We start from the raw sequence: 26,829 nt of genomic DNA, 5'->3' as shown, positions 1-26,829 counted from the left end.
CCCCTCGGGTGAGGCCGCGCCGGGCCCGGCGGGGCGGCGGTGAACGGCGGTCCCTCACCGGGGGAAGGGCGAGCCCGCGTTCGTCCCGGCCCGGGCGTCGCACCCGACCCGGCGCCTGAAGGCGGCAGGGACGTGCCCGAGGTTGGTGTCGGGCTGCGCCGCGGGCCCCGCAGCGGGGATGGAGCGGCGGCGGCCGCCCCGGTGCGGCCCCGCTGGTGGCCGTGGGTGTTCCTGCGGCAGCAGGAGCCTCCCGGGGCGGCGGCGGGCAGGGCTCGGAGGAGGCCAGGCGGTGTCCGGGGCCGAGGGCGGCTCCCACGGGGCCGGGAGGTGCCGCAGCCCCCGCCCGCTGCTGCTGCGGCGGGGCCGGGCCGCGGGGCAGCGCTGGCTCGGTGTGAGGAGCTGTGGGTGTGAGGCGGTGGCACGGGGAGCATCGGGATGCTTTTCGCGGAGCGGGGAAAGGGGTCTGACCTTCGTTTCTCACCACGCTGGTGGTGCTGATCTCCCTGCGCTGTAGGTGTGATGCCCGGATCTCTGCTCCGCAGGTGTGATTCCCAGACCTCCGCGTTAGGCTTTCCAAACTCCTGGTGAAAAAGCCAAGGGCTTGGGAATGCTCTTTTGGGTTTAATATATGACTAAAAGGTGGCACACCTTTGATTGGTGCTCATAGGGGAGTGAGGTTATTGTGGAGCTTCATAGTCATCTCTGTTGCCTTTTTTTTTTTGGTTTTTTTTTTTTTTTGGTTTTTTTTTTTTTTTTTTTTTTTTTTTTTTTTCCCCCTGGACACGATGATGTGGAGAAGGAAGGTTGCTCCTAAATTATTTAGGATAGTTAAATTGTGAGGTTGCAGGGACCAGATAACACTGGGTGGGAGTCCTAGTGTGGTGAATGAGATATGGCAGAAGGTGTAAGGAAGGTAACAAACATCGTAAAACTGGCTCAGTGTCACCTCATATTCAAGGAAGAGCAGTAGGTGTCTCTACAATTGTTTCTTTTAAAATGACTTCAACACTCTGTTGTAGCCAAAGAGGGATATTTTGAAATTATTGTAAAGGAGGAGAGAATGAAATAGAAAACATTGTTATGCTGCTGAGTAAATGGTTGGCAGTTTGTGTCCTGGCAATTCTGGTTAGACCATCCCAAAAAGGGAGTGCTGGAATACACAGGGACAGGAGCAGAGCAGGTTTTTGAGCAAGCAAAGCCTTTGTGTCCTCACCTTAGGGGAGAAGCTTGCTGACAGGAGATATGATCCAGGTGCCTGAAGTCGTGGGCAGGTCAGAGAAAGCGAGGAGGGAGCATCAGTTTTCTGTTTCTGACCGGAAATTATGATGCAGCAGGGCTAAAATAAACAGGCGGAAGCGCTCTTTCACACAACGTGCCATTAAATGTGTCACCCTGCCACAGGACGTGCTGCCACCTGATAGCATCGGGGGCGGTGGGACCAGCAGCAGCATCAGAACCAACAAAGCAGGTACGGGAAGTTCCTGAGCTCTGGTGGCTGCCTGGGCTTTCCCATCATTGGTTCTCAATCATCACTTCCCCCTGTCTTCCTCCCGCTGAGCAGGGTGGGAGTGTCAGGTTCAGATGTAGGCTTCAGAAATGTGCAAAACAGCTGTAAAAGCTAAATATAAAATGATGTATTGCTGATGTCAGGGCTGGCGGGCCCCAGCGGCCATCAGAAGTCTGTGTAGATACCAAGAAATGCCTGTGAGGAGGAGCTCAGCATTGAGGTGCCTGTGAGGGTAATTTCTCATGGTGTGAGTGCTTGCAGTGCTTCACAGAGATGTTTCTGTTAGGCTCATAAGCTTCAAATCAAAAGATGCCAAAATGATTTTGTCTGAGTTCTGTGGTGGGACACAGCCTGAAGATCATTGCTTAGTTACTGGTGTTAAATCAACCATGGCTTGCTTTTTTTTTTTTTAATTTAAGAAAACTGATACTGATTTAACTGAGAAATTCACTGAGAGCTTCAGGGGGTGAAAGAGTGGTGTTATCTTTGCAGTTCATTTGGGTTTTTCCTGGTCAGATATTTGTTGTCAGTCTTGGACTCCTGTGAATGTGCTAAAATTAATTTCATGAGCATTTAATTGACAAAATTAATAGATTTGGCTTCCTTAGGCTCTACGTTTTGAGTCAAGTTCCCCAGCTCTCTTATTCTCACGGAGCTTTCTGAATTCTCTGCAGTTTGACCCTTTGAAATGTGGCCATGAGAGCTGGTGTTCAGTGGTGGCTTTGGCAGTGTGGTTCCCTGGATCTGTGTGATCATAAATGGACTGTGAGTTCAATCATGAAGTGGCAGAGGTTAGAGCCATCCCTGCCCAAGCACTCTCCACTCCAAAAAACCCCACAAAACAAGTGTTAATATGGGATTGATGTAGTTTCTTCCACAAAGGATGGGGAGAAGTCAAGGGCTGTCTTTGCTGCACCCATGCTGTCCTAAAGCCAAGGTGAGCACCTGGCTTTGTTGGTTTGTGTACTCACACTGCTATCCTGAGGTTAATTGCTGAATAATAAATATGTCTTGCTCTGAGGATGCTGCTTGGTTATTCTGTGAGCACCACTGAGGTCTCCTGCCTTGGGTGGCATCCCTATAGCTGGGACAGTGTCAGATGTTTCTGCTTTCCCTCACCCCACACCTGCTCAGGTGAAGCTCTTGAGGGACATTTCTATTCCAAATGTCCTGAGTAGCCAGCAGATAGCTGGATGTGTGAATGATTTCTGAAATCCTCAGGTTCTCACCAAGCAGCCCTTGTTCTGAAGGCCCTGCCTCACCTCACAGAGTCTGTGGCCATGTCCATCTTGGTCCTGCCCTGATCAGAACTCAATGGTCCCAGTCAGAAGGAGCTTGTGGACTCTGGATCAGTGCCACTGTGCCCTTGAGCTGAGCAAAGTGCAGACACTCCTGATCAAAACAGCTGGGCTGGCCCAACACTCCTTGGTCCAGAGTCTTTAAACCCTTCTCAGATGACTCCCTGTGTGACCACACCAAGTTCTGCCTCTGCACCTCTGCCCGCTTCCCTGGCTTGTGTTGTTTCAAGTTAAGGCCTCTCTGGCACAGAGGGTGGGAGAAGCACCTTTAATCAATATCTGATTTAATATCTTGCATCTCTTTGCCATGCTAAGTGACATCCCTGCTGTCCTGAGGTGAATTTTCCAGGAGCTGAAAGCACCTTGGTGGTTTGTGGGTGGTTGGCTCGTGTGGAACCTGCTTGGCTGGATCATTAACTAAGATGGTTTTCTCAAGTCCTGTTTGTTCCCCGTGTCCAGATAAATTTGAATTGACATGGAGTAAAATTGCCAGGAAATTTTAGAGCAAGCGATGAGAAAGGAAGTTGGAATCATGAGTTAAATACTTCACTGGTAGAGAATGGTGAAATTGGATGTGCTTTGACAAGGTGGGTTTGTGTATTGATCGTGGCCAGGAGATAAACAAGGTTATTAGGCTTGGAAGTACTCTAGGAAAAGCCACTCAGCCTGCAGGTTTGTGTATGTTAATACACCCTGGTGAATACCTGGAGCAGGAGGATTGGTGAGAAAGTGTGAAGTTGACAGAATATTCATACACAGGCTGGTAAACATAATCCCTGTTTCTGTGTTGTTCATGATTAATCAGTGCTATTTGCAGCAGGAACACGCATTTAACTGGCATCAGTGCTGCCCTCTGAGGTGGTATTTCTGAGAGGTTGCTTAAATGCAAGTGTTTAACTTCTAAAGTGTCCTCTTGAGGATGGGGATCCCACATGAACCAGAGCAGCCATGTCCTGGCTGGATGCAGAGCAGTAGCCTTGGCCTGCTGTGATTTCTGCTTGTCTGGAGCATCCTGCACGGAAGTTGGCCACAGCCACATATTCTGCAGCCAGGGAGTACGAGCTGCTCTCTCCACTCATGTCTGAAATCTGGCAGAGGTCTTCCCCTCATCTTTGTTGTGGGTTTTCTTTAATGAGATATGGATGACACGTTCCTTCGGAGCTGCTCGTATTTTAAGACTTAAAAGATCATCCAAGATCAGCCTTGGACCTTTTAACTCTAACTGAGCACTAAGTCCCTGTTTTTCTCCAAGTCGTTGTGTTTGTGCAGCAGATGTGTGGATCTCGGGGCAGAACAAGAAATCTGCACACGAGAAGTGTCATGGCAAAGCCTTGATCAGGTTGTTCTGTATGGGACTGATTTCCTTCAATGGTTGTTTGCAGTGGGGAAATGATTATGGGAATGTTTTAAAGCATATTTGTTTAGGTATCATTCCCTGCCGTGTGGAATTCTTTTCTCATCTTTTTTTCTCCCCTGTTGTTTTTGTGTGTTTGTGTGTTGAATTACATCAGATGTAATATAACATGGAGGTTTTGGCTTTGGATCTGACACCTCTGAACTGCTTTTTGTACTGCTCCTTCCCAAAGGCCTGTACTTCTTCCTGGGCTGGCGTTTTCATCCTCTCAGCCATTGAGGAGTTGATTTGGTTTTCCTCATAGCTGACTCTTGTAAGGTTCAGTTGTTTTGATGTATGTAAAAAGGAGGTTAAAAAAAAAAACTTCCTTTGAAAATTTCCAAAATATCAGTGAGTTTGTAACCACCAGAAGTGGAAGGCTCAGAGAGACAGAACTTGGCAAACACTTTCCTTTGTGCCAAGCTTGGTTTGTGTTGTGTCCAGAAACCCCAGTTGGGAAAAACATCAGACAAAAGATTCTGGATATAAAAAATTCACTGGTTTTGTAGTTTTCTTTTTGCTTCCTCAGCTGGATGGAGGCTCCTGGCATGGAACATCCTGGCTGTGGCTCTGGTTTGTGGGCAGCCACAAACCCCCTGCCCCAGCCCAGGACCCCCAGACCTCTCTCCAGTTTGCTCTGTGGGCTCTGCAGAGTCACAGCCAGCAACCACAGCTCAGTCGAGGCCCTTTTCAGGGTCACCTGCCTTCATTAACTGTGTGAGGATTAATCATATTAAGATCCTAATTAGCTGGGCTGTGTGCCTGACGCCGTGCAGCCTCAGTGGGAGCCTTCCCAGCGCGTGGGAGGGTGTGGGGGGGATGGAGGCTCTGGCTGTGTGCACGTTCCAGCCGCAGGAGCTTCCAGTGTTGCTGTGACAGCTCCTGCCCTCCTCACCCAGACACGGGCTGGCAGGAGCTGGCAGCTCTTGGCTGCTGCCTAATCTCTGGTGACAGGGATGTCCAGGCAAGGTGGACACTGGGTAATTCAGGGCCTCTAGCTAATTTGAAACCCTTCTTGCTTTAGCTGCCTTCTCTCCAAAACCTGAAGGGGGAAGTGCTTGTGTTCTGCTTGCTCAGCTGATGCCAGGGATGTTTCCTCTTTCCCCAGCTGCTGTGTGAGAGGTTGCAGCCATGTCTGACTTTGTGGAGAGCGAAGCAGAGGAGTCAGAGGAGGAGTACAACCAGGATGGGGAGGTTGTACCCAGAGTAACCAAGAAATTTGTAGAGGAAGATGAGGATGGTGAGTTTGCTGAATTGTCTGTGTTCATTGCTCTTCTATTCTGCATTCTGTGGCTCTGCAGATGGAGCAATAACTGTGCTGTAACAGCAGGGCCATCTGTAGTCAATAATCTCAGCTGTTTAAATGCTTCCTTTACTCCAAGTGCTCCAAGTGGTATTTATAATTGGCAATAAAAAATACTCTGCTTCACCCTCGTGGGGCTTGCAATTGCACGGTTTGATAGTAAATGGTAAAAGCAGAGGAATTCTCCCAGTGTGACCACTCCACCTGTTCCCTCTGCAGAGAGAGCACGAGACAAGAAGTGGGGATCTGGCAGGAGCAGCTGCCTGGGTTCTGTGTCAGTAAAAGTGTTCAGTTAAAACTCTCTGTGGATGGTGAGGAGGAAGGTGCTGCTTGCACAGGTCCCAGTGGATAACCAGTAAGTGTCTAACACGTGCTGCTCTTCATCCCAGATGAGGAAGAGGAGGAGCTGAACCTCGATGACCAGGATGAGCAGGGGAACCTGAAAGGATTCATTAATGATGATGATGATGAGGAAGAGGAGGAGGAAGCCAGTGACTCTGGAGACTCTGAGGATGACGTTGGCCACAAAAAGAGAAAGCGCAGTAAGTTTTGTGATGGTCGGTGCCATCACAGGCAGGGCAGGGTGTAATGCTGGCAGAGAGCACCCTCTGCCCTGGGCTGCATGGGCTGGGTAAGCTGTACCCTTTTGGGTGAGTGCATTCCCAGATTAGGAAAGGGAGAGTTTAACTTAGCTCTGATGTTTCCTCTAGCTTTTGATGACCGCCTGGAGGATGATGACTTTGACCTCATTGAAGAAAACTTGGGCGTTAAAGTCAAAAGAGTGAGTTGTGCTCCCATGCTGCTGTTAATGGTGTGGTGTGTTTTAGGACAGGGGAGGGTGGGCTCCAGCCTGGCATGGGCAGACAGTGCCTCCCATCAGCTCCTGCCCTCTTGGAAAGGAAGAGTTGAGTGCTTCAAGGAAGCAGGATCTCTCCCTACCCAAGCAACTAGGGCCTGGCTTCCCAGAGTTTGCAAAACACTTTTTTTTCTGGTTCCTGAAGTCTGCTGTGCTCCCTTTCCACATCTTCAGGACAGTCTCATCTTCCATCCCTGTGTGGTGCTAACCTCAAGGTCAGCACAGGCTGTTATGGGCTCTGAAGCTCTTTCTGAAACATTAGAGTCACATCAGCCAGGCCAGCACTGGTGGTGACAGCATGCAAGTGACACAGCTCCCAAGGGGAAGGCTCCCCTCCCCTGTGTGCCTGTGCTGGGCTCCATCCTGCTCCCTCCCAGGTGTCTGCAGGGGAAATGCAGTGCTGAGCCAGGGATTGTGAGAACTAACAAGGAATTGTCCTTGCAGCAAAAATTCAGACGTGTGCGGAAAATGTCCGATGATGAGGACGATGAAGCAGAAGATTATGGAAAGGAAGAACATGAGAAGGAAGCCATTGCTGAAGAAATCTTTCAGGATGGTGAAGGCGAGGAAGGAGGGGAAGCAGTGGAAGCTCCTGTTGCTCCACAGGAAGAGGAAGAGGAGGAGGAGGAAGATGAATCTGGTGAGTGTGGATGCTCAGTTATATCCAATGTTTATCCTAGAATTAAAGCACAGGAACAAAATTCAGTTTCTCTGAACTAGTAGTATCCAAAAGGCTGTGACCCTGTCATGGTGAAGCTCTTATTGTTCTGATTAGTACAGTCCTTAGAATTAAAAGTTTCTGGGTGACAGGTTTAGTTTGTCTGTCTGAACCACTTTGTGCAGGAGCATGTTATGTGTGCTGAAGTCTTGAACACCTCCCCTAAGCTGCCTCAAAAATGAAAATGCTTCAGAGGAAGGCACTCAAGGCAATAGCCTTGTACCTTTAGTACCTCACAGCACAGTGCATGCCTGCCCTACCTCTCTTCAGCATCAGCCTCTCACTGCTGCTACCTTACCAAAAAAGTTTAAAGAATTCTTTCTACTGTCCAAAGCAGCCAGGCCTTTCCTGACTGATTTTCAGTGCACTGAGCTCCAAATCAGTGCACTGAACTTTGTCTGGAAGCTTGTTCTGTGGTTCAGGCTCCTGGACTGTGTGAGATTGGTGTAGGAGATGCTGTGGGGAGCTGGGCAGACTGACAGCCAGCAGCAGCAGTCTGTGGTGGAGGGTCCTAGTTGCTGAGCTTTGTCAGAGGTACCAGTTCTATATGTGAGTTCCCTGACCACTAAATTGTTTCTCAACGTCCAGACATTGATGACTTCATTGTGGATGATGATGGACAACCTCTGAAGAAGCCAAAATGGAGAAAGAAGCTTCCAGGATACACAGACGCGTAAGTATTGATTGGAAGTTGGCTGGGAGCCTTGAAAATAGTGCTCAACTTATTTAGATCTTGCAACTGCAGAGTGATTCAGCTTGTGGTTGGGTACTGCTGGTCTTTTTCCCAGAAGAAACCTGGTAAATTTAGACACAGAGCTTTTAGTGTGTGATTTCTGAAATGTGTGGCTCCTTCCTTTTTCCCTTTTCCCCTGGATTTTTTTAAAGGGATACCAAAACCAGGCCCTGGAGAGAAATATTTGCAGTAAAGCTCAGAGTTTGTACTTGTCCATGATTTATTTTTTTTTTAGCCTAGGTGAAAAACTAAAGCTTAGACAGTGCCCCTGGCCTCCTCTGTGTGGCTGTAAAGATGTTCTGGGAACTGCACTGTGAGGCTGAACAATAGGGTTAAATTTTTTTTTTTTTGCTTTCCAGTGCTTTGCAGGAAGCCCAGGAAATCTTTGGCGTGGACTTTGACTACGATGAGTTTGAGAAGTACAACGAGTACGATGAGGAGCTGGAGGAGGAGTACGAGTACGAGGACGAGGAGGCGGAAGGGGAGACGCGCGTGCGGCCCAAGAAGGCGGCCAAGAAGCGCGTCAGCCGCCGCAGCATCTTCGAGATGTACGAGCCCAGTGAGCTGGAGAGCAGCCACCTCACGGACCAGGACAACGAGATCCGCATGACAGACATGCCTGAGAGGTTCCAGGTGAGGCAAGGGGCTGCAGCTCTCCTGGCAGGAAGCGTTTAGGCTCCCAGGCTTTCACCTACAGGCTGGATGGATTTTGGAATTTCTTTGTCCCTCTTTGATGGCCTTACCTGTCAAATGTACAGGCTAAAACTGCATTCAGGTGTATCAGTGACATGGGAGCTGTTGTACCTGTGTGAATCTGGGTTTAGCTCCAGTCACAGCTTCCCTGTGGCCACTGGGTGCCAGTGTTGTACTGCTGAAGTGCAGGGCTTGGGCTCTGCCGAGATGGCTTTGTGCTGAGTGATGTTAGGAATCCCTTGAGCTGGATATATGGAGAGCAGGGTGTAGTGCTAGAGAAGACATGGGAAGGTTTCTAGCTTACCTGTATGCCAGCCAACACATAACTGCTGTAACCAGCTTTACTCAAGGTGATGAGACTTGCACTTCTCTCAATACAAAGTGCTGTTTGTGCTGTGAGGAATCCTTCTAGTGTCTCATATTTTTGTCTTAATTTTACACTATATTCAGACTTCCACTGAAAAATCCATCTCCCTTTAGTGTAGGTTAGTGTAATTCCATGCAGAGGTTTATTACCCTTCTCTGTGAAATGGGGTGTGTGAAGCTGCCACTTTTCCAAAGGACCTTTTTTCCCCATGCCAGTCTGTGCCACAGAAGGAAATGCTGCCTGTGATGGTGGCTGTAGGTGGCCTGTTCACACATATTGTCATCTTCATGAGTGTCAGTGGTGATTAGAGCAGCACCTCTGAAAGAGAAGTGAGACTGAGTGCCCAGAGAGGCTTTGGAGCTGCTTTATCTTTTGTTACTCTGTGGCTGCAGCAACGAAAGTGGTAGCAGGGCACAAATAGATTGGAGCAGAGGATGTGACTGCAGAAAATTGGGGTGTCTGGTGGGAAGTGGAGATATCCTCACTTGATTTTCACAGCAGACTTTGCACCATTGCAGGCCTTTCCACAAGCCTTTGACAGGATTGTAGCTGCCTTTATCTAGTGTAAAGCTGATGCAGTTTCCTGTGTGCTCAGAAGGTGCAGACATTGAAGTGATATCCTTGGCACCCCGTAGGTGGGGGTCCCCAGAGGTAACCTGTAGCTCAAAACAATAATTTCCAGGCTTCTTGGAAACATGGCAGTGCAAGCCCTGGTGTTGCACGTGCCTGTGCTCATGGTGTTGTCTCTTCCCAGCTGAGATCCATCCCAGTGAAGAGTGCTGAAGATGATGAGCTGGAGGAAGAAGCTGACTGGATTTATAGGAATGCCTTTGCAACGCCCACCATCTCCTTGCAGGTAAAGGACTGTGCCTGGCACTTGTCCAGGGGTCTGCTGATAGGAATGGGGTGCCCAGTCCCACCTTCATTACTGGTTTTGAGCAGATCATTTGACGTGCGTGTCTTCATTTTTGCATCCACGAAACAGAGCAAAAAGGAACACAAAGAAGTTGAAAGAACCACACTTTCTCAGCCTTGACCTAGGGCTGCTCTTTTATGGGCTCAGCTCAGGAGCAGAGTGAACACAATGTGTTTCCTTTTCAGGAAACTTCTGACTACCTTGACCGTGGACAAGCCAGCAGCTTCGGCCGCAAGGGGCCCAGCACCATCCAGAAGATTAAAGAAGCCCTGAATTTTATGAGAAATCAGCATTTTGAGGTAATTTGCAACTTTTCTTCATTATCAAGGTCTGTCTCCTTTTCCTGACAAGATTAGCAGGGCTGCTGTAAACATTTAGGGCACATAGAAGGGGCTGAGATACCATCCCTGGTTGCCTCTCCTGTGATGAAATGATGCTGCATTGGGAACTGCAACTCATTTTATGTGAGCTGTGGCAATACAGGTTTTTAAGGCCTGTTTGACAGAGCTGCTGTCCTGATCTTTTCCTCATTGTGGCCAAATTGAGGCTGAATGAGGTGGGGGACTTTCTCTTGAGCCTTGCTTGGTCCATCCAGTCTGTTCTCTGCGGTGTTGCCTGGTGTTGCAGAAGTTTTCTTGCCTAGGTGGTATATTCTTTGGTGGAGTAAGAGTTGACTTATTAGTTTGTTGTTCCTTATGGAACAGGATCTCTGACTGGGCTCCTGGCTGCCAGGAACAGCCCAGTCTCCTGCTCAGGGCTGATGAGTCTCATTTCTGACCCAGGTCCCGTTCATCGCCTTCTACAGAAAGGAGTACGTGGAGCCAGAGCTGCACATCAACGACCTGTGGAGGGTCTGGCAGTGGGATGAGAAGGTGAGGAATATTTTCATTTCTGCTTCTCCCATCAACATTTATCCTCTTACCTAGCCTGATACTTTCAGCAGTTTGTTTTGGTCATGCTTGGGGTTTTTACCCTTTTTTTTTTTTTTTGCATTTTTGCTGTCCTATGGTGGTAAAGAGATATCTGACAAAATAGGATTCCAAAAAATCCTTCTCCTCTCTGGGTTCCTTTTGTGTAGTGACATTTCCTGCCAGCAGTGCAGGTTGCTTCTTTGCTATCAGATCCAAACCTGAGTTTTGGGTTTTTTTCTGTTATTATAATACATCTTTGAGATGAGGCCTGCCATATGTCACATTTGGTTTTGGCTGTGGATTAAGATTTTAATGATCATTTTGAGATGACAAATATCCCAAAATCCTGGAAGTCCCTGTTTGGGAAGGGAGGAGACAGGTAACACACTGCAGTGGGGTGTTTCACTGGAATTCTTTTGTTCCTGTGTCAGTGGACCCAACTGAAGATCCGCAAGCAGAACCTGACACGACTGTTTGAGAAGATGCAGGCCTACCAGTATGAGCAAATCTCTGCTGACCCAGACAAGCCCTTGGCTGATGGAATAAGGGCCCTGGATACTACTGACATGGAGAGGTAGGGTGCCAGGACTTGTATGTATCATTCCAAAATTCCTTAAAATGTCCATTGACTTGCCCAAACAGTGCAGAAAGTCTGACCACTGCAGAGCACCCACAAAGCCAATAATGAGAAATACTTAAAATTCTTTTGGGAGATAAATCCAAGGGCTCCTCTTCCTGGTCTGAGTCAGAGCAGGTTCCATGAGTGTTCTGAGCATGACCTAGCTGCAGGCAGGGTGTGACATGCTGGCTTTCTGCAGGCTGAAGGACGTGCAGTCCATGGACGAGCTGAAGGACGTGTACAATCACTTCCTGCTGTACTATGGCAGAGACATCCCCAAGATGCAGAATGCTGCCAAGGCTGCTCGCAAAAAGCAAAAGCGTATCCGGGAGGATGGTGAAGAAGAGGAAGGTTTGTCTCCCCACATTTGATAGTTTTCTCCTTGTGTGCTGTTTGAAAATCCTGGTTTGAAAGAATAGGAAGAAAGTTTGGTGAAAAGCCCATGTGTTTGCACAATGCATCTCTGCTGGTCATTCTATCTCAAGTTAGTTCCAGGTCTTTCAGGCACCTTTGAAAATGTTTAAGGTTTGCCATACAAGGTGTTTTCCAGTAGAATATGAACGCCACCCCTTGTGTCATCAGCAAACTTGATGTATGTTCTAATGTGCAACCTAGAGATGCTTCTGTTAGAACTGCAAGAGTGACAATGAAGATAGTGTTTCCAGGGTCTTTTTCCAACCCAGAATAATTTTAAGGCTACTGTTACCTTTGAGATGCCTTTGTGGGATTTAGGGACTCTGTTGCACAGTGTGTGTTTAATCTCTTTATTGTGCTTTTGACACTCTCCAGCTGTCTGAATGCCTCTCTAATGTATCCTTCCTCCAGGTGAAGGGGAGGATGCAGAGGATGATGAGCAGAAGGGGCCTGAGCTGAAGCAGGCTTCCCGAAGGGATATGTACACCATCTGCCAGGCAGCTGGGCTGGGTAAGGCTCTGCTCTGCCCTGCTGAGCATGCAGTGGCCTGGCCCACATGCTCTGCAGGGTGCTGTGACTCACCTGTGGAAGGAAGACTGGTGGCTTTCCTCACTGTTAGCTACAATACTCATGTCCTTGTTGTTTTTGTTTGTTTGTTTGTTTTTTCTTCTTTACCAGATGGCTTGGCTAAGAAATTTGGTCTGACACCTGAGCAGTTTGGAGAGAATCTCCGAGACAGTTACCAGCGTCACGAGACAGAGCAGTTCCCTGCAGAGCCCCTGGAGCTGGCCAAGGATTATGTGTGTAGGTCAGTGTGGGGGGTCTCTGTGGAGTTACTGTGGATGTAACGCGAGTGGGAGGATCTGGGGACATTCTTCTAAGGCTTCACATTGCCTTTTTGCCTGCAGTCAATTCCCAAGCCCAGAAGCAGTGCTGGAAGGAGCTCGGTACATGGTGGCTTTGCAGATCGCCAGGGAGCCCTTGGTCAGACAGGTGCTGAGACAGACTTTCCAAGAACGAGCTAAAATCAACATTTCACCAACCAAAAAGGGGAAGAAGGTAAGGAAGGGAGCTCTGACTCTGTGGGTCAGTTCAGGGAAGGATCTAAATAACATACAAATGCTTGTTCTCCCATGTCAGTGGCAACTCTGAATAAATCTCAGAGTAGCACTGAGCTGGGCTGTTGCAGAGCCCAGCACAGCAATGTGCTGCCTTTTTAGTCTCAGCATTTTACCAGATGAGATGTTGTCTTCAATTATGGAAACAGTCTCTGTTTCTCTGGGACTGGGAAGCAATTCCACTGTGTCCTGCTGGGGAAGGAAATGCAGACTGGCAGGCATAGGACTGAGGGGGTATTGAATAAAAACCATTGTCTGCTGTGGCATACAGAAGGATCTTTCTTCATGAATACCCTGTGTGCATGCTGACTGTCTCTCCTCTTTCCCAGGATATTGATGAAGCCCACTATGCCTATTCCTTTAAATACATGAAGAACAAGCCTGTAAAGGAGCTGAGAGATGACCAGTTCCTGAAAATGAGCCTGGCAGAGGACGAGGCACTGCTCACCATAGATATCAGCATTGACATGAAAGGAGTGGAGGGGTGAGTTCCCACTGGCATGGCAGAGTTCATTCATGCACCTCTGTAACCCAAATTACTTCTGAAAGTCATGGCCTGGTAGTTTCCTGCACCTCAAAGTCAAGCAGCCTCTCAGGGTCTTGCTCTTTTTGTCACCTTGTTGAGAACTTTAGCAGACATCTGTCCTACTCACTTGAAAGCAAACTCTGAAACCTTGGGATTTTTGCAGAAGATGATGCTTGTTTCCCAACCAGTTTAGTTCCTTCCCTGCTCATCTGAGTGGCCACACTGTGCAATGTGGGTGTGATCTGTCTACAGCATCACTTCAGCAGCTAAAGCAGCATTGGATGGAGGGTTGGCTCTTCCCTAGTTTTTCCAAGCAGCCACCTGAATCTGAGGTGTACAGGAATCTGCCAGTGATGGGTCCATGCAGGTATCTGGAGCCTTTCTGTATCTCCTCCTCTCCTTTGTTGCAGTTACGGCAGTGACCAGACGTACTTTGAGGAAATCAAGCAGTTCTATTACCGGGACGAGTTCAGTCACCAGGTGCAGGAGTGGAACCGGCAGCGCACCATGGCCATCGAGCGCTCCCTCAACCAGTTCCTCTACGTGCAGATGGCCAAAGAATTGAAGAACAAGCTCTTGGTGGAGGCCAAGGAGTATGTCCTCAAGGTGAGATGAGGCAGAGCTGGGCTTGCAAGCACTGGCAGCCCTGCGGTGTTCTGGGAATAGCTCCTGACACATCATACACAAGTTCTTGGGGAGGAGGCAGAGTTGGGGATTGAGTCTGGTTCAACTTCCCCTCCAGAGGAGGGTTATGCCAAGGCCCCCTGCAGTGGATTTTCTCACTCCTCTTTGTCCTTTCTCTGCTCTCCCAGGCTTGCAGCCGCAAACTTTACAACTGGCTGAAGGTGGCTGCATACAGACCAGATCAGCAGGTGGAGGAAGACGATGATTTCATGGATGAGAACCAAGGGAAGGGGATCCGGGTGCTGGGCATTGCCTTTTCATCAGCCAGGTAGGAGGGAGGGAATGGTGTCTGGGTGCATGCCCAGCTTTAGCAGCCCTCCATGTCTGAGTGATCTCTGTTTGACAGGGACCACCCTGTATTTTGTGCCCTCGTTAATGGAGAGGGTGAGGTGACAGATTTCCTCCGACTGCCACATTTCACAAAGAGAAGGAATGCCTGGCGTGAGGAGGAGAGGGAAAAGAAGGTGAGCCTTGGTGCAGCTGTCACTGAGATGAATGCAGGTAGCTCAGAACAGAAACCCTCTAGCTTTTCTACTCTGATTTTCTACTTTCCTTTCCAGGCCCAGGATATTGAAACATTGAAAAAATTCCTCCTGAACAAAAAGCCTCACGTGGTGACAATTGCAGGCGAGAACAGGTCAGTCTTTGTGCTCCTTCCACTTGCCAGTCTCTTTGCAGTCCTTTCCTTGTGCCTGTCTACATTTCACTGTTTCCAGGACCCAGCTCTGTGCTCTCCCCTCAGTCCCCTTGGTTGTGTCTCCCTAGGGATGCTCAGATGCTGATGGAGGATGTGAAGAGAATTGTTCATGAGCTGGACCAAGGGCAGCAGCTGTCCTCAATCGGAGTGGAGCTGGTGGACAATGAACTGGCCATCCTCTACATGAACAGCAAGAAGTCTGAGGTGAGCCCTCCCTTAGTCTGTTGCTCATTCGTGCTGTGTCATCCTCCATTTGTTGTGCTGGCCTTGCATCATCCTCTGTCTGATATGATCCATCTGGACAGTCACGTACTGATCTTTGGATCAAGGCAAAACATCTTAGGCTTCCCTGAAGAGATCAGCACCAGCAGATGCACAAAGTGGATATTGATGTAGTTGGAAATTAGTGAGATTGCTCCATTACTAATTGCATAAGAGCTCCTGGGAGCCTTTGACCTCAGCTTTCTTTGCCGTGAGCACCAAGTGCTGCCTTGCTGCAGTCCCTGTCTGCTGTGTGTTTGCTGCCTGTGGTACAGAGTGTGAAAGCCCACGAGGGTTTCCCTGGTTGTGTGTGCTGTTGCAGAACGAGTTCCGGGATTACCCCCCTCTGCTGCGCCAGGCCGTGTCCCTCGCTCGCCGCATCCAGGACCCCCTCATTGAGTTTGCCCAGGTCTGCAGCTCCGATGAGGATATTCTCTGCCTGAAACTCCACCCTCTGCAGGTAAATTTTCCGTGGGCAAGTCTCGGGTTCCCTAACGTCGGGATGACCCTGAGCCAGCCGGATGGTCCAAGAAAGAGTTGGAGTTCTTTGTTTGTGGTTCTCAAGGTCGTTTATTGGTGCTTATCTAAGATGTTTTTCCTCCAGCCCGCCACAGGCCTGTCTGGCAGGTCGGTTTGAGGCACACTACACACCTCCCAGGCTGGTGCTATCTTTTATACTAAAAACTACATATACTATGTTTACAGTTATTTTCCAATACCTATCACCTATGTTAGACAGTGACTTTCTACTCTAAACCAATCTGTGAGTGCCAACATCATCCTGAACATGGATGCCAGGGAGAAGAAAGAAGGACAGGGCACACCTAAATCCCTCCATCTTGGATCCCCCAACACCCATGTACAGAATCCCAAGCCCCTCTGTACAAGGTTCCAAAATTTTCCCTTCACCCCATGCTTACTACTACTATGCTACTTAAACTTTTGTGATCTGTGATTCTTCATACGAGGTTGGTAATTTCTCCCAGGAGCTAGGATCAAATCCCCAAGTGTTCTTGGCCTTCTGCCAGGGCTCATCAGCCCCCTGCCAGGGGCTCAAACTGTCCAGGTCACCCAGAGGGGTGTCCTGGGTTCCAACAGGCAAGAAAGGTCCTTCTCTGCAAGAGAAAGCAGCCTGTGAGGCTTTGCTTTCAAAGAAAAGGTTTCCAGGTTAAACTTGTGCAAGTTCTGCCTGTTCTGTGCCATATTCAGGCTACACAACACCTTCCTTTTTTTTTTTTTTTTTTTTTTGCTTCTTTCTCATATGCCTTTAGGCTGTTCTCAGGGGTAGCTGAGGTGCAACACAGCTCCTGGGCGCCAGTGTGTTGTGTTTGGCTCGTGGCAGAGGGTTGCACAGACCCATCTTTTCCAGGGCTAACACCTCTTCTCTCTGCCAGGAGCACGTGGTGAAGGAGGAGCTGCTGAACGCGCTCTACTGCGAATTCATCAACCGTGTGAACGAGGTGGGGGTGGATGTGAACAGGGCCATTGCTCACCCCCACAGCCAGGCTCTGCTGCAGTACGTGTGTGGCCTGGGACCACGCAAAGGCACTCACCTGCTGAAGGTAAGGAGGCTTCTGGGCCTGCCTACAAAAGCAGCACATCAGCAGCACTCTGAGTGCCCAGGAGGTGAGTCAGGACCCGTGTGCCAGCTGCAGCTGGCAGCTCTGATGTGTGTTTTTACCTCGCTGTGCCTCGCCCCGAAGCTACACGTGGACTTGTATCCTTGAGAGACACAAACAGCTCAGCAGATCCATCAATCCCAGCCAGCTCCCAAACCCACAGGAATGGATGTGCTGTCAGAGTGTCAAGACACCTCCACAGTGTAGAAAACACGAGGCAAGAAGCCAAGTCTTTTCCTGAGAGTTGGAGCCGTGATGATGTGGAATCATCATCTTTCACACAGTGTTGAGACACTGGCAGGGAGCAACAGCTTAGGAGTTGTGATGGGCGTGTGTCAGATGCTTTAAACACTGCAGTGTGCTGTGTGAATCCTCTGCTTTTTTCCCTGACAAAAACAATTTGGGTTGGAAAAGACCTTAAAGATCATCTAATTCCAACCCCTGGCCATGGCCACAGACATGTTCCACTAAAGCAGGTTCCTCAGAGCCCCAGCCAGCCTGGCCTTGAGCAGTTCCAGGGATAGGAAGCTCACAACCTCTGTGGGCAATCTTGTGTTTGAATAGCAGGGTTTATAAAACTCTTTCCTCTCTCAAGGCTTTTATTCTTGCCTCTCTCTGCAGATCTTAAAACAGAACAACACCCGTCTGGAGAACAGGACCCAGCTGGTCACGATGTGTCACATGGGACCCAAAGTGTTTATCAACTGTGCTGGCTTCATTAAAATTGACACAGCATCACTGGGTGATAGGTGGGTATTGGGTTGTATTTGATGTCCTGTGGTGTGTGGGGTCAGTGTGAGTGACAGGGTGACACAGTGACCTTCCCTGAGTCAGTGTTCCCCAGAGTTTCTGTGTGGTCCCTCTGACTTTAGGCCAAGTTCAGGTATTGCTGGTTATTAATCTGATTCTTACAGGCAGCTAAACTTGCACAGCAGCAGTGTGAACTGCAGAGAATTAATTATATGGCTTGTTCTGGTGTGAAGGACTCTTTGTGGTCAAGAGGAGCTAAACTGAAACCAGTTGTTCCCTAAAATAGTCGTCATGGAGTCGTCAGTAACCCATGGGCACTTCAGCTTAGTTTCTCCCTGGTCCTTCCAACAGTATTTTATTTTTCTAAAGTTTCAAACTTGAGAAACAACTCAGCAATTTGGCTTCCTCTTAAACCAGTAACAATACTGGGAAGTTTATAGAGCATTAAGTTACTTGTAACTGCACAAGAGGTGTTTTGAGGACAGCTGTAACTGTGTTTCTGAACCTGACTGCTTTGCATGAAGAGTCACTTACTAGAAACATGCTTTCTCCAGGGTTTTTTACCTTTGAAAAGCAATGTGAAAAAGAACACCTGGCTGAGTCCCTGCACTGAGTGATCCAACCCTGCTAGATCCCCTGATTCTTGCATGATACAAATCCCAGAGGTGCTGGGGGTAAAGTGTAGCCCATCCAAACAGCTCATGGGCAACACTGAATTTGTGTGAGGAGAGAAACTGCAGAGAGCTGTGTGCTCACAGAGCAGCTGTGGTATGCAGGGATCAAACCCACCCAGCATCCAAAATACCTGGCTGTGTCTTTGGAGCTGCAGGCTGGAGTTTGCCAGGTCTTGCCTTGGCTCCTATTGGTTTAGCAATGAATAATTCAGTGTCCTTTTTGGAGTACTTTGTTCCATGGAGGGCAGCAGTGGTGCTCAACAATGTGCTTGATCACTGAGCTGCAGGAACACCTCAGAGCCCTGATCTGAGCATTGGTTTTGTTTCAGCACTGATTCCTACATTGAAGTCCTAGATGGCTCTAGGGTCCATCCTGAAACCTATGAATGGGCCAGGAAAATGGCAGTGGATGCCCTGGAATACGATGAGTCAGCTGAGGATGCAAATCCTGCAGGAGCTCTGGAGGAGATCCTGGAAAACCCCGAGCGCCTGAAGGACCTGGATCTCGATGCCTTTGCTGAAGAACTGGAAAGACAGGTGCACTGGGGGTTCCTGGTGCTGAGAAACAGAGGGGAAGCTCTGCTGCCCAGCTGAGATTCTCATGTTTTATGGCTTTATCCTTTTTGGGAGCTGGGCATTAGCTGTGCTGTTATAAAATGTATAAATGGCCATGATAGAGCAGTCAGTGTCTGACAATGGTATGCAGTAAATGCTTGCAGAAAATACACTTGGGACAGGGAACAGTAATTAACCATTTAAGCTCTTTCCCCTGAAATTTTTTCTAAATACGTTTGTCCTTTTGACCTCCTCAGCATCCTGTAACCAAGTTTCACCATTTGTTGGTACCTGCTGCATTCCCTTTTTTTAAATTGGCTATTTCATAATTTGCTTGAGTTCTTCCAAAACTTATACTGGATTCTCTACTGACCTTCTTCCTGCTGCTCATGCCTTTCTAACCTCTGAATCCCACACAGGGCTATGGTGACAAGCACATCACTCTGTATGACATTCGAGCTGAGCTCAGCTGCAGATACAAGGACCTGAGGACCCCGTACCGTTCTCCCAACACAGAGGAGGTCTTCAATATGCTGACCAAAGAAACTCCAGAGACATTTTACATAGGTACACCCCTGTTCACATCCCTGCTTTCTGTCCTCCTGAGTTGACACAGGATGTGTGAAGGTGGGGCAAAGGGATCTTAGTGAGTGTGGTGCTGTGGTGGAGTATGAAGTAGCTTTTCATGTATTTGGGTGACTTCCTAACAAATTCATGCATGAATTATACCCTTAGATAGAGGGAACTGCCCAGCTGCACAGTTTTTTCATACTTTCCTTCCTCTCTCCCATCACCCCACAGGTAAAATGATCATCTGCAATGTGACTGGGATTGCCCACAGGCGCCCACAGGGAGAGAGCTACGACCAGGCGATACGGAATGATGAAACTGGCCTTTGGCAGTGCCCCTTCTGCCAGCAGGACAACTTCCCAGAGCTCAGCGAGGTGGGGCTGCTTCTGCCTTTGTCAGGGGCCTGCTGTCAGCAGGAGTGTTGTGTAGGGTTCTTAGGAGACAAGGAATCAGATTGTGTCTGCAGTGCCTCAGGATCCCAACCTGATGTGGCCTTTGGCTGTAAATAAAATCTGTTGCACTTCTGACTAATTGCTTTAGTATAGATTTGACAGGTCTTTTATGGCTACATTATGGCTTTTAGAGTGAAATGGACCTGGGGCTAAGCTGACCAATTCTCTGCATATAGAGCTTTCTTGTTTGTGGTCTGGGTTTGTGTTTTATGCAGAGAAATTGCCTGTGACACTGAGAACAGAAGGCTCTGCCACCTTCTCAATTTCAAGAACTTATCTGGACCACCTGCTGCTTAATGCAGCTGTACTTTAGGTCCTTTCTAAACACTGAATTCCAGCCTGGGTAATCCGTGACTTTAAACCCTTATAATGTTCATTAGAGACCAGCCCTGGCTACAGGCTGGTGTTCAGGGTCTAAAAATGTTCTGACCTTCCTGGCTGCAATGTCCCATAAGCTGAGCAGAACTGGAGGAGGAAGATTGCATTACTGCGTAGCATTTGTTGAAGGCTTCTGTCCCCTGCCCTTCCACAAGTCTCTGCTGGCTGCACCACTTTGCTGACACAGCTTTTGGACTTGTTTTCAGTATGAACTGCTGGGGCTATTTTGTTTCCATGCTGAATGATTTATTTTCTTTTGCTTTGCTCAAGGTTTGGAACCATTTTGACAGCGGTTCCTGCCCAGGTCAGGCCATTGGAGTGAAGACACGTCTGGATAATGGTGTTGCTGGCTTCATCCCAACAAAGTTTCTTAGTGACAAGGTGGTCAAGAGGCCAGAAGAAAGGGTGAAGGTATGAAAGCAGTGGATTTTCACACTCCCAGCAGAGCTGGAAGAACATGGAGCCAATACCAAAGACTCACAGTTTGGTTAATAACACTGTTCTTAAATGACTTTTCCAACCTTATTCTCGTGTAAGGACTTTAAATCAGCAGGAAGTTCAGGTTCTGGTTAGTGTCCTTGTCCCACTGTGCAAATCTCCCTTGGCAGCTGGTGGGACCCTGTTAATCAGTTAACACGTTGTGCTGCAGGAGGATTTATTGTTGTCTGGCTGGAGTCTGGGTTTAGGAGACCAGAAGGCATTCTAATGCAGAGCTGCCCTTTGTTTCTGCCTTTCTAAAGAGTTCACAGAACTGCTTTTGGACAGGCAAGGGTCATTTTCCCTCTTACAGCTTTTCTTCCCTCTCCATTAATTTGTGGAGGTCATCAGAGCTACTGGTCCTGCTCAGGACAGGGATTGGGGTTCTTAAAGAAATGGAGTAACACCTTTTTATCACATAATGAAACAGTGGTTTAACATCCTTGCTGTCTTTTGGAGTCCCTAACAGGCCATGCAGGTGATGGATAATCCTGTAAGCTCAGAGGTCTCAGCATTTCTTTAAAGAGTTATTAATTAACTTCATCATGGTTAATTGAACTAAGACATTGCAGTTTTTGTGGGGGGATTTTCTGCCTCACATTTTATTAGAGCAGTCCTTTGGATGTCTGCTTCTAAACACACATAACTGCTTTCTTGCACATCTTAAAGTCCAGTTTTGCTACTCCCATTGTGAAAGATATTTGAAATAGAAAATGTGATTGTCCTCACCCTCCAGACATGCAGCTTTCTGTGTGCTGTGGGTAATAGATGTGCTGGAGAACTGCCCATTTTTCCCTTAATCTCTTTTGATTCTGGTCATTTTTTGAATCCGTTGACTTCCAGTTTGTGTAGAAAGATCACATTTAAAGATTGTATCTGAAGCAGCTGAGGTGATTTGTAACCTCCTCAGTGTCAGCAGGATCCACATGGATTGTTCTGTAGCACAGGGAATCTGGTGTGTCAGCCAAACCTGCTGCTCAGCTTGGCCTGCACCTCCCCTGCAGGTGGGAATGACCGTCCACTGCCGCATCATGAAGATTGACATTGAGAAGTTCAGTGCAGACCTGACCTGCAGGACCTCAGACCTGATGGACAAGAACAACGAGTGGAAGCTGCCCAAAGACACCTACTACGACTTCGACTCCGAGGCAGCAGATCACAAACAGGAAGAAGACATGAAAAGAAAGCAGCAGAGGACAAGTGAGTTCTCCTAATTTCTCTCTCCCTTGTGATTCCAACCTTCCCAGGACAATCAGCACAATTAGATACAGTTACATTAAAGCAGTTCCTCTTGGAAGGCTGAACATTCCCTTTGCTCCCCAGCATACATCAAGAGGGTAATTGCTCACCCATCATTCCACAACATCAGCTTCAAGCAAGCAGAGAAGATGATGGAGACCATGGACCAAGGGGATGTGATTATTCGGCCGAGCAGCAAAGGGGAGAACCATCTGACTGTCACCTGGAAGGTCAACGATGGCATTTACCAGCACGTGGATGTCCGGGAGGAGGGCAAGGAGAATGCCTTCAGCCTGGGCTCCATGCTCTGGATTAACACAGAGGTAAAGCCCTGCAGAGCACCCCTGGGAAGGGGAAGGACTTATTTTACAGGTTGACACAGCCCTTCTGTCCTTGTAGTTGCTTCCACACTCTTGGAGAGTAACTTCCAACACACTCTCGGAATCCTTAGACAATACTTATCTCTTTTTTTTTTTCCCTCAAGCCTTGCTGTGCAGTGTATGACCAAATACATCCTAAATACCTCTTTAAATGTGTTTGTTCAAAGGAGTTTGAAGACCTGGATGAAATTGTTGCTCGTTATGTCCAGCCAATGGCCTCTTTTGCCAGAGACCTGTTGAACCACAAATACTATCAGGACTGCAATGGTGGAGACAAGAAGGTGAGACAATCCCAGGATGTGGTCTCTTCTTAGGAAGAGATCCATGGGCTCTGTGTGCTGCTGAAAATGTGGGCTGCCCCTGGAGCATTTATCTTCTTTCTCTCTCTAATTAGAAGCTGGAAGAGCTGCTGATAAAGACCAAGAAAGAGAAGCCAACATTTATTCCATACTTTATTAGTGCCTGTAAAGACCTACCTGGTAAATTCCTCTTGGGATATCAGCCTCGAGGCAAACCAAGGTAAGTGAGAGGCAAGCCCAGCATCTGCACTGAGTGCTGCCAGTACCCAACCTCAGCTGACTGCTGCCAGTATTTCTTCCAACTCTGTCAAAATCCCTGCAAATCACGCCTCCTCTTTGCCAGGATTTGGCCTCCTGACAGTGGAGGACCCAATTCTAGCAGTAAATCTCACCCAGGAGACTCCCATGTTTCTTAACCATCTGGCTGCCACGAGCAGCACTGCCCTGTGCTGTGGGTGTTGTGGGAGTGTAGGCATGGAAGGGGGTTTTTCATGGAAAGGCAGATTTTTCATGGAAAGGCAGGGTAGTTTGAAGCAGTTGTTTGAGGATAAAGTGCCTTGGGTGGATCTGTCTGTTCATTATCAGTGCAGCTGTTGCCTGTGGTTTTAGTCCATGCCTTTTCTGAGTGTGACCTGTCAGTGAGTGGCTGACACAGCCTGTGATGTCTCGTGCTGTCCCTGCTCTCCCAGGATAGAGTATGTGACAGTGACACCAGAGGGATTCCGCTACCGGGGCCAAGTCTTCCCTACTGTGAATGGACTTTTCAGATGGTTTAAGGATCATTATCAGGACCCTGTTCCAGGTGAGCAGCCTAAAACTTCAGTGCCTCAGCTGTTGGTTTATCACACAGTAGCAGGGACAGTTACTAAAGGACAGTTCCATCTTCCCTGTCCCAAAAATGTGTCCTAGGATTTTTCTATGTGTGGGAAGTTTCTGAGCAGTGCTTGAAATGTTTAGCTCCATGCACCAACCCACAGAGAGCTCTTCTGAGAGTTAATCTTTCATCAAGTGGGCTGTGCAGCAAAGTATGGACCAGTCCCTTTCCTCCCCTTTGTCTCCCCCACCATAAAATCCAGCACTCACCATTCCCTGGTAGCAAACCATCGTGCCGGAACTTCCAATCCTGAGTTTCAGACCAACGGCTGCTCTTCCAGGAGACTTAATCTACCTCTTGGTGTTCTACACAGGTATTACCCCCAGCAGCAGCAGTCGGACCAGGACTCCAGCCTCCATTAATGCTACTCCAGCTAACATCAACCTGGCAGGTCAGTGCAAGCCATTCCCGTTGGGATTGGGACGTGAGCTGCTCCTCCAGGCTCCACTTTTCCTAACACAGTGTGTCTCCCTTGCAGACCTGACACGTGCAGTGAATGCTCTACCACAGAACATGACCTCCCAGATGTTCAGTGCCATTGCTGCTGTGACAGGCCAGGGACAGAACCCAAATGCCACCCCAGCACAGTGGGGCTCCAGCCAGTATGGCTACGGGGGCAGCGGAGGCGGCAGCAGCGCGTACCACGTAGGTGTCACCTAAACTTCTGCTGGCTTCTCCTGGCTGCTAGAAACCACTGGGAGCCAAAGGAATCCCTCATTGCCTGGGGTCCCCAAGTCCTGGTGTTGTCCCTGTGGTGCTGCACAGGCTGGATTCTTGAACCAGGTTTCATTTTCTCCCGTGACTGGAGAAATGAGGCGCGTAACACAGCCCTGCTCGGGGGGAGTTGGAGCAAGGAGCAAACTGGTCTGGCCCCCAAGGAATGTGGCAGGGTGGAGAGGGGGGATCCAGCAGCGAGGGCACACAACCTTCTGATTGTGCCCCTGAAGTGGCAACGTGAGCTGCCAGTGGAGGAGATTAGCTGGGAAGGTATGCGCTGAGTTTGCAGGGCTTTTCAGCTCAGCACTAATCTCTGAGCTGCACCGGCGGGGAACACCTCAGCCTGACCCCACACCCAGGGGCTTTGCAGGGAGTAAGATGGAATTGGACAGCTTTGGCTCATGGTGAAGCCTTTCTTGATGTGTGCCTGCTTCCAGCCCACTCTGCAAGCTCCCAGCTGGCACCAAGGCAAATTCCAGCTGTGGAAGGACTGAGGAGCCTGGGTGCAAAAAACACACCCAGCACCCAAAGAAGAGATGCTGCAAGACAAGGCTTGCAGGGAGGAGTGATCCTCCTTTAGAGCACCTTGGGAGGCTTTCAGGAAGTTTGGCACAGTACATGCTGAGCTGAGGATAGGCAGGGACTGTGGATAACCCAGTATTAATCATCAAGACGTCTGAAAAAAAAAAGGGAGGTGAACACCAGGAGGCAAAGACACTAAGCTCTTCATGGGACAAGAAGCCAGCTGGCTTGGGTTGTGGGAGGGAGCCATCCTGGGAGCTGCTGCACCTTCTCTGCAGCCTGCAGAGAAGAATGTAGCTGTTCTTAGTGCCTACTGCAGGATGTCATTGCTGCTGGCTTACCCCAAGTGTCTCTTGTGCCCCTTGCCTCTGCTTGGCTCCAGTATCTCCCCTTGGGTGAGCAGGGAGGGCAGGCTGTGCTGGGAGCAAATGTGCCCTGCTCAGCAGGGCTGGGGGCATGCAGAATGAGGGTGGGCACCCTCCTGGGTGAGCAGGGCAGTGCAGAACCCCCCCAGCCTAGCAGGATCCCTGACAGCCTCTGCTCTCCACAGGTCTTCACAACTCCAGCACAGCAGCCCGTGGCCACCCCTCTGATGACCCCCAGCTACTCCTACACTACTCCCAGCCAGCCCATCACCACACCCCAGTACCAGCTCCAGGCCAACACCACACCCCAGTCCACCCAGTCCCAGGCACAGCCCTCATCCAGCTCCAGGCAGAGGCAGCAGCCAAAGTGAGTAGCTCTGAGTGCTCCCATCCCTGTCCTGTCTCCATTGCTTTTCTTGGTTTTTGTGGAAGCAGCATGATGGGATTGCTTCCCCCATGGGGAGGGAGGGCAGGGAATTTAATTTTTCCTGTCACATCTCACGTTGTCCCCCTGTCCTTGCAGGACCAACAGCCACGCTGCCATCGACTGGGGCAAGATGGCCGAGCAGTGGCTGCAGGAGAAGGAGGCTGAGCGGAGGAAACAGAAGCAGAGGTTGACCCCCCGGCCCTCTCCCAGCCCCATGATCGAGAGCACGCCCATGTCCATCGCCGGGGACGCCACGCCTCTCCTGGATGAGATGGATCGATAGGACCTGACACCCGACACCTCCCCTCTCTTCTCCCGGGAAGGGGGAAGGAGGGGGAACAATAGGAAGCGACTTCCCTTAGACACATAACTCCTGTTTTATACGTCGTGGGATGGTGGGAAATGACTCTTGGTGATGTGCACCTGAGCGAGAGAATAGACTTGGCAGGGCTGGTTTAAAAATATATGCTATATATAAGAAAAATATATCATAGAAAGGAACACTGCATCGGCCTCTGCGTTCTAGGCTCCGGTTTTGAGGCACCTTGGAAACTTAGCAAAGCAAACATGAGGTCAAAGGAGTCTGTCCTTGTACATGCACAGCACTCTGCTTCCACCCCAAAGACTGGGAAGCAAATGGAGCTGGAAGTGCATTGCCCTGGAGTGAGCCTGTTTCCTTTGGATTCTCCCAAACCCTGACTGTCACCTCCCCTCGTCCCGAGACCACAAAGCAAAGTCGTGGGGGTTGTGACAAACGAACCAGAGTTCTCACAAAGTTCCTGTTGTTGTTTGCTCCGTGTTTTCCTGTGTGACAGGCTCAGCAGAGCCTGTGCCAACCCCAGCTGTGGCTGGAGGGGTCCAGCACAGCAGCTCGGGGTCTTGCTGGAGATGCAGCTGTTGTACCAAAGGCTTGCTCTCTCCTCTGGCTTCTTTTGGAACAATATTTATTTAGTTTTGACTATTTTTTTTTTAATCAGACTGCGAAATAAAGCGCCAGCCTGCGGCAGCTTCCCTGGGACAGACACATGGGATGGAGCAGCCTGGAGTGCATGGCCTCCTCCTCTGTACCCGCTTCCCCTGCCAGCTGTAACCAAGAGGGGTCAATAAATAGAGTTTTTACTGAATGCTAGCTCAGAGGTTTTCTGCCTGCACCATGCCCTTCCCTTAGGATTTGCTCAGAGCAGAGTTGCTTGGTGGGAGTCGATGCTCCTCCTGCCTTTGTTGCTTGGTGTTGCCCTCTGTGTGCTGCAAGTTTTGCAGAGGAGCTGATTTCTGTTGTTAACAAATAAGGTTTTGTTATGGATGCACCACATGGAGACATCACACTGACATCGGGGGCACCTCCCTGGGGGTGTGGGATAGGGAGAGACACTGGGAGAGGGATAAAGTGGATAAAGAAGCATCCCAGTGTGCTGCTCCTGAGGGATTGCCCGCATGGGAGAGACATTTCTGAGAGGAAAAGTTCCTGCTGCACACACTCTCCCCTCTCCTGCTTTGTTAGTAGGGATTTTCTATGG

General features: G+C 49.2%; 1 protein-coding gene across 2 annotated transcripts; it reads left to right on the top strand.

Annotated features, from left to right (window-relative positions):
* Positions 1 to 2: 2 nt before the first annotated feature.
* On the top strand, positions 3 to 26,519 carry SUPT6H (SPT6 homolog, histone chaperone and transcription elongation factor). 2 transcript variants are annotated; one of them, XM_064394904.1, is made up of 37 exons: positions 3 to 141; positions 5,307 to 5,438; positions 5,891 to 6,043; positions 6,212 to 6,282; positions 6,802 to 6,997; positions 7,664 to 7,748; positions 8,168 to 8,441; positions 9,623 to 9,724; positions 9,970 to 10,083; positions 10,567 to 10,656; positions 11,127 to 11,269; positions 11,514 to 11,665; positions 12,140 to 12,238; positions 12,407 to 12,536; positions 12,637 to 12,787; positions 13,176 to 13,330; positions 13,783 to 13,978; positions 14,185 to 14,324; positions 14,403 to 14,520; positions 14,617 to 14,693; positions 14,822 to 14,957; positions 15,337 to 15,474; positions 16,409 to 16,576; positions 17,255 to 17,382; positions 18,387 to 18,594; positions 19,032 to 19,179; positions 19,414 to 19,556; positions 20,283 to 20,423; positions 21,494 to 21,689; positions 21,813 to 22,051; positions 22,276 to 22,389; positions 22,503 to 22,627; positions 23,097 to 23,209; positions 23,595 to 23,672; positions 23,760 to 23,926; positions 25,071 to 25,252; positions 25,409 to 26,519. In XM_064394904.1, the coding sequence occupies exons 2-37, from the start codon at positions 5,330 to 5,332 to the stop codon at positions 25,593 to 25,595; spliced, it is 5,166 nt and encodes a 1,721-aa protein (XP_064250974.1). In that variant the 5' UTR covers positions 3 to 141; positions 5,307 to 5,329; the 3' UTR covers positions 25,596 to 26,519. The 2 variants fall into 2 exon arrangements, with proteins under 2 accessions (XP_064250974.1, XP_064250975.1); XM_064394905.1 differs by lacking the exon at positions 3 to 141 and adding an exon at positions 1,444 to 1,468.
* The last annotated feature ends 310 nt before the right edge of the window (positions 26,520 to 26,829 follow it).

This window comes from Passer domesticus, chromosome 19, assembly GCF_036417665.1.
Source record: "Passer domesticus isolate bPasDom1 chromosome 19, bPasDom1.hap1, whole genome shotgun sequence".
Lineage (NCBI taxonomy): Eukaryota > Metazoa > Chordata > Aves > Passeriformes > Passeridae > Passer > Passer domesticus.
The sequence above is the reverse complement of the archived record's forward strand: the minus strand, read 5'-3'. Positions and strand labels throughout refer to the sequence as shown.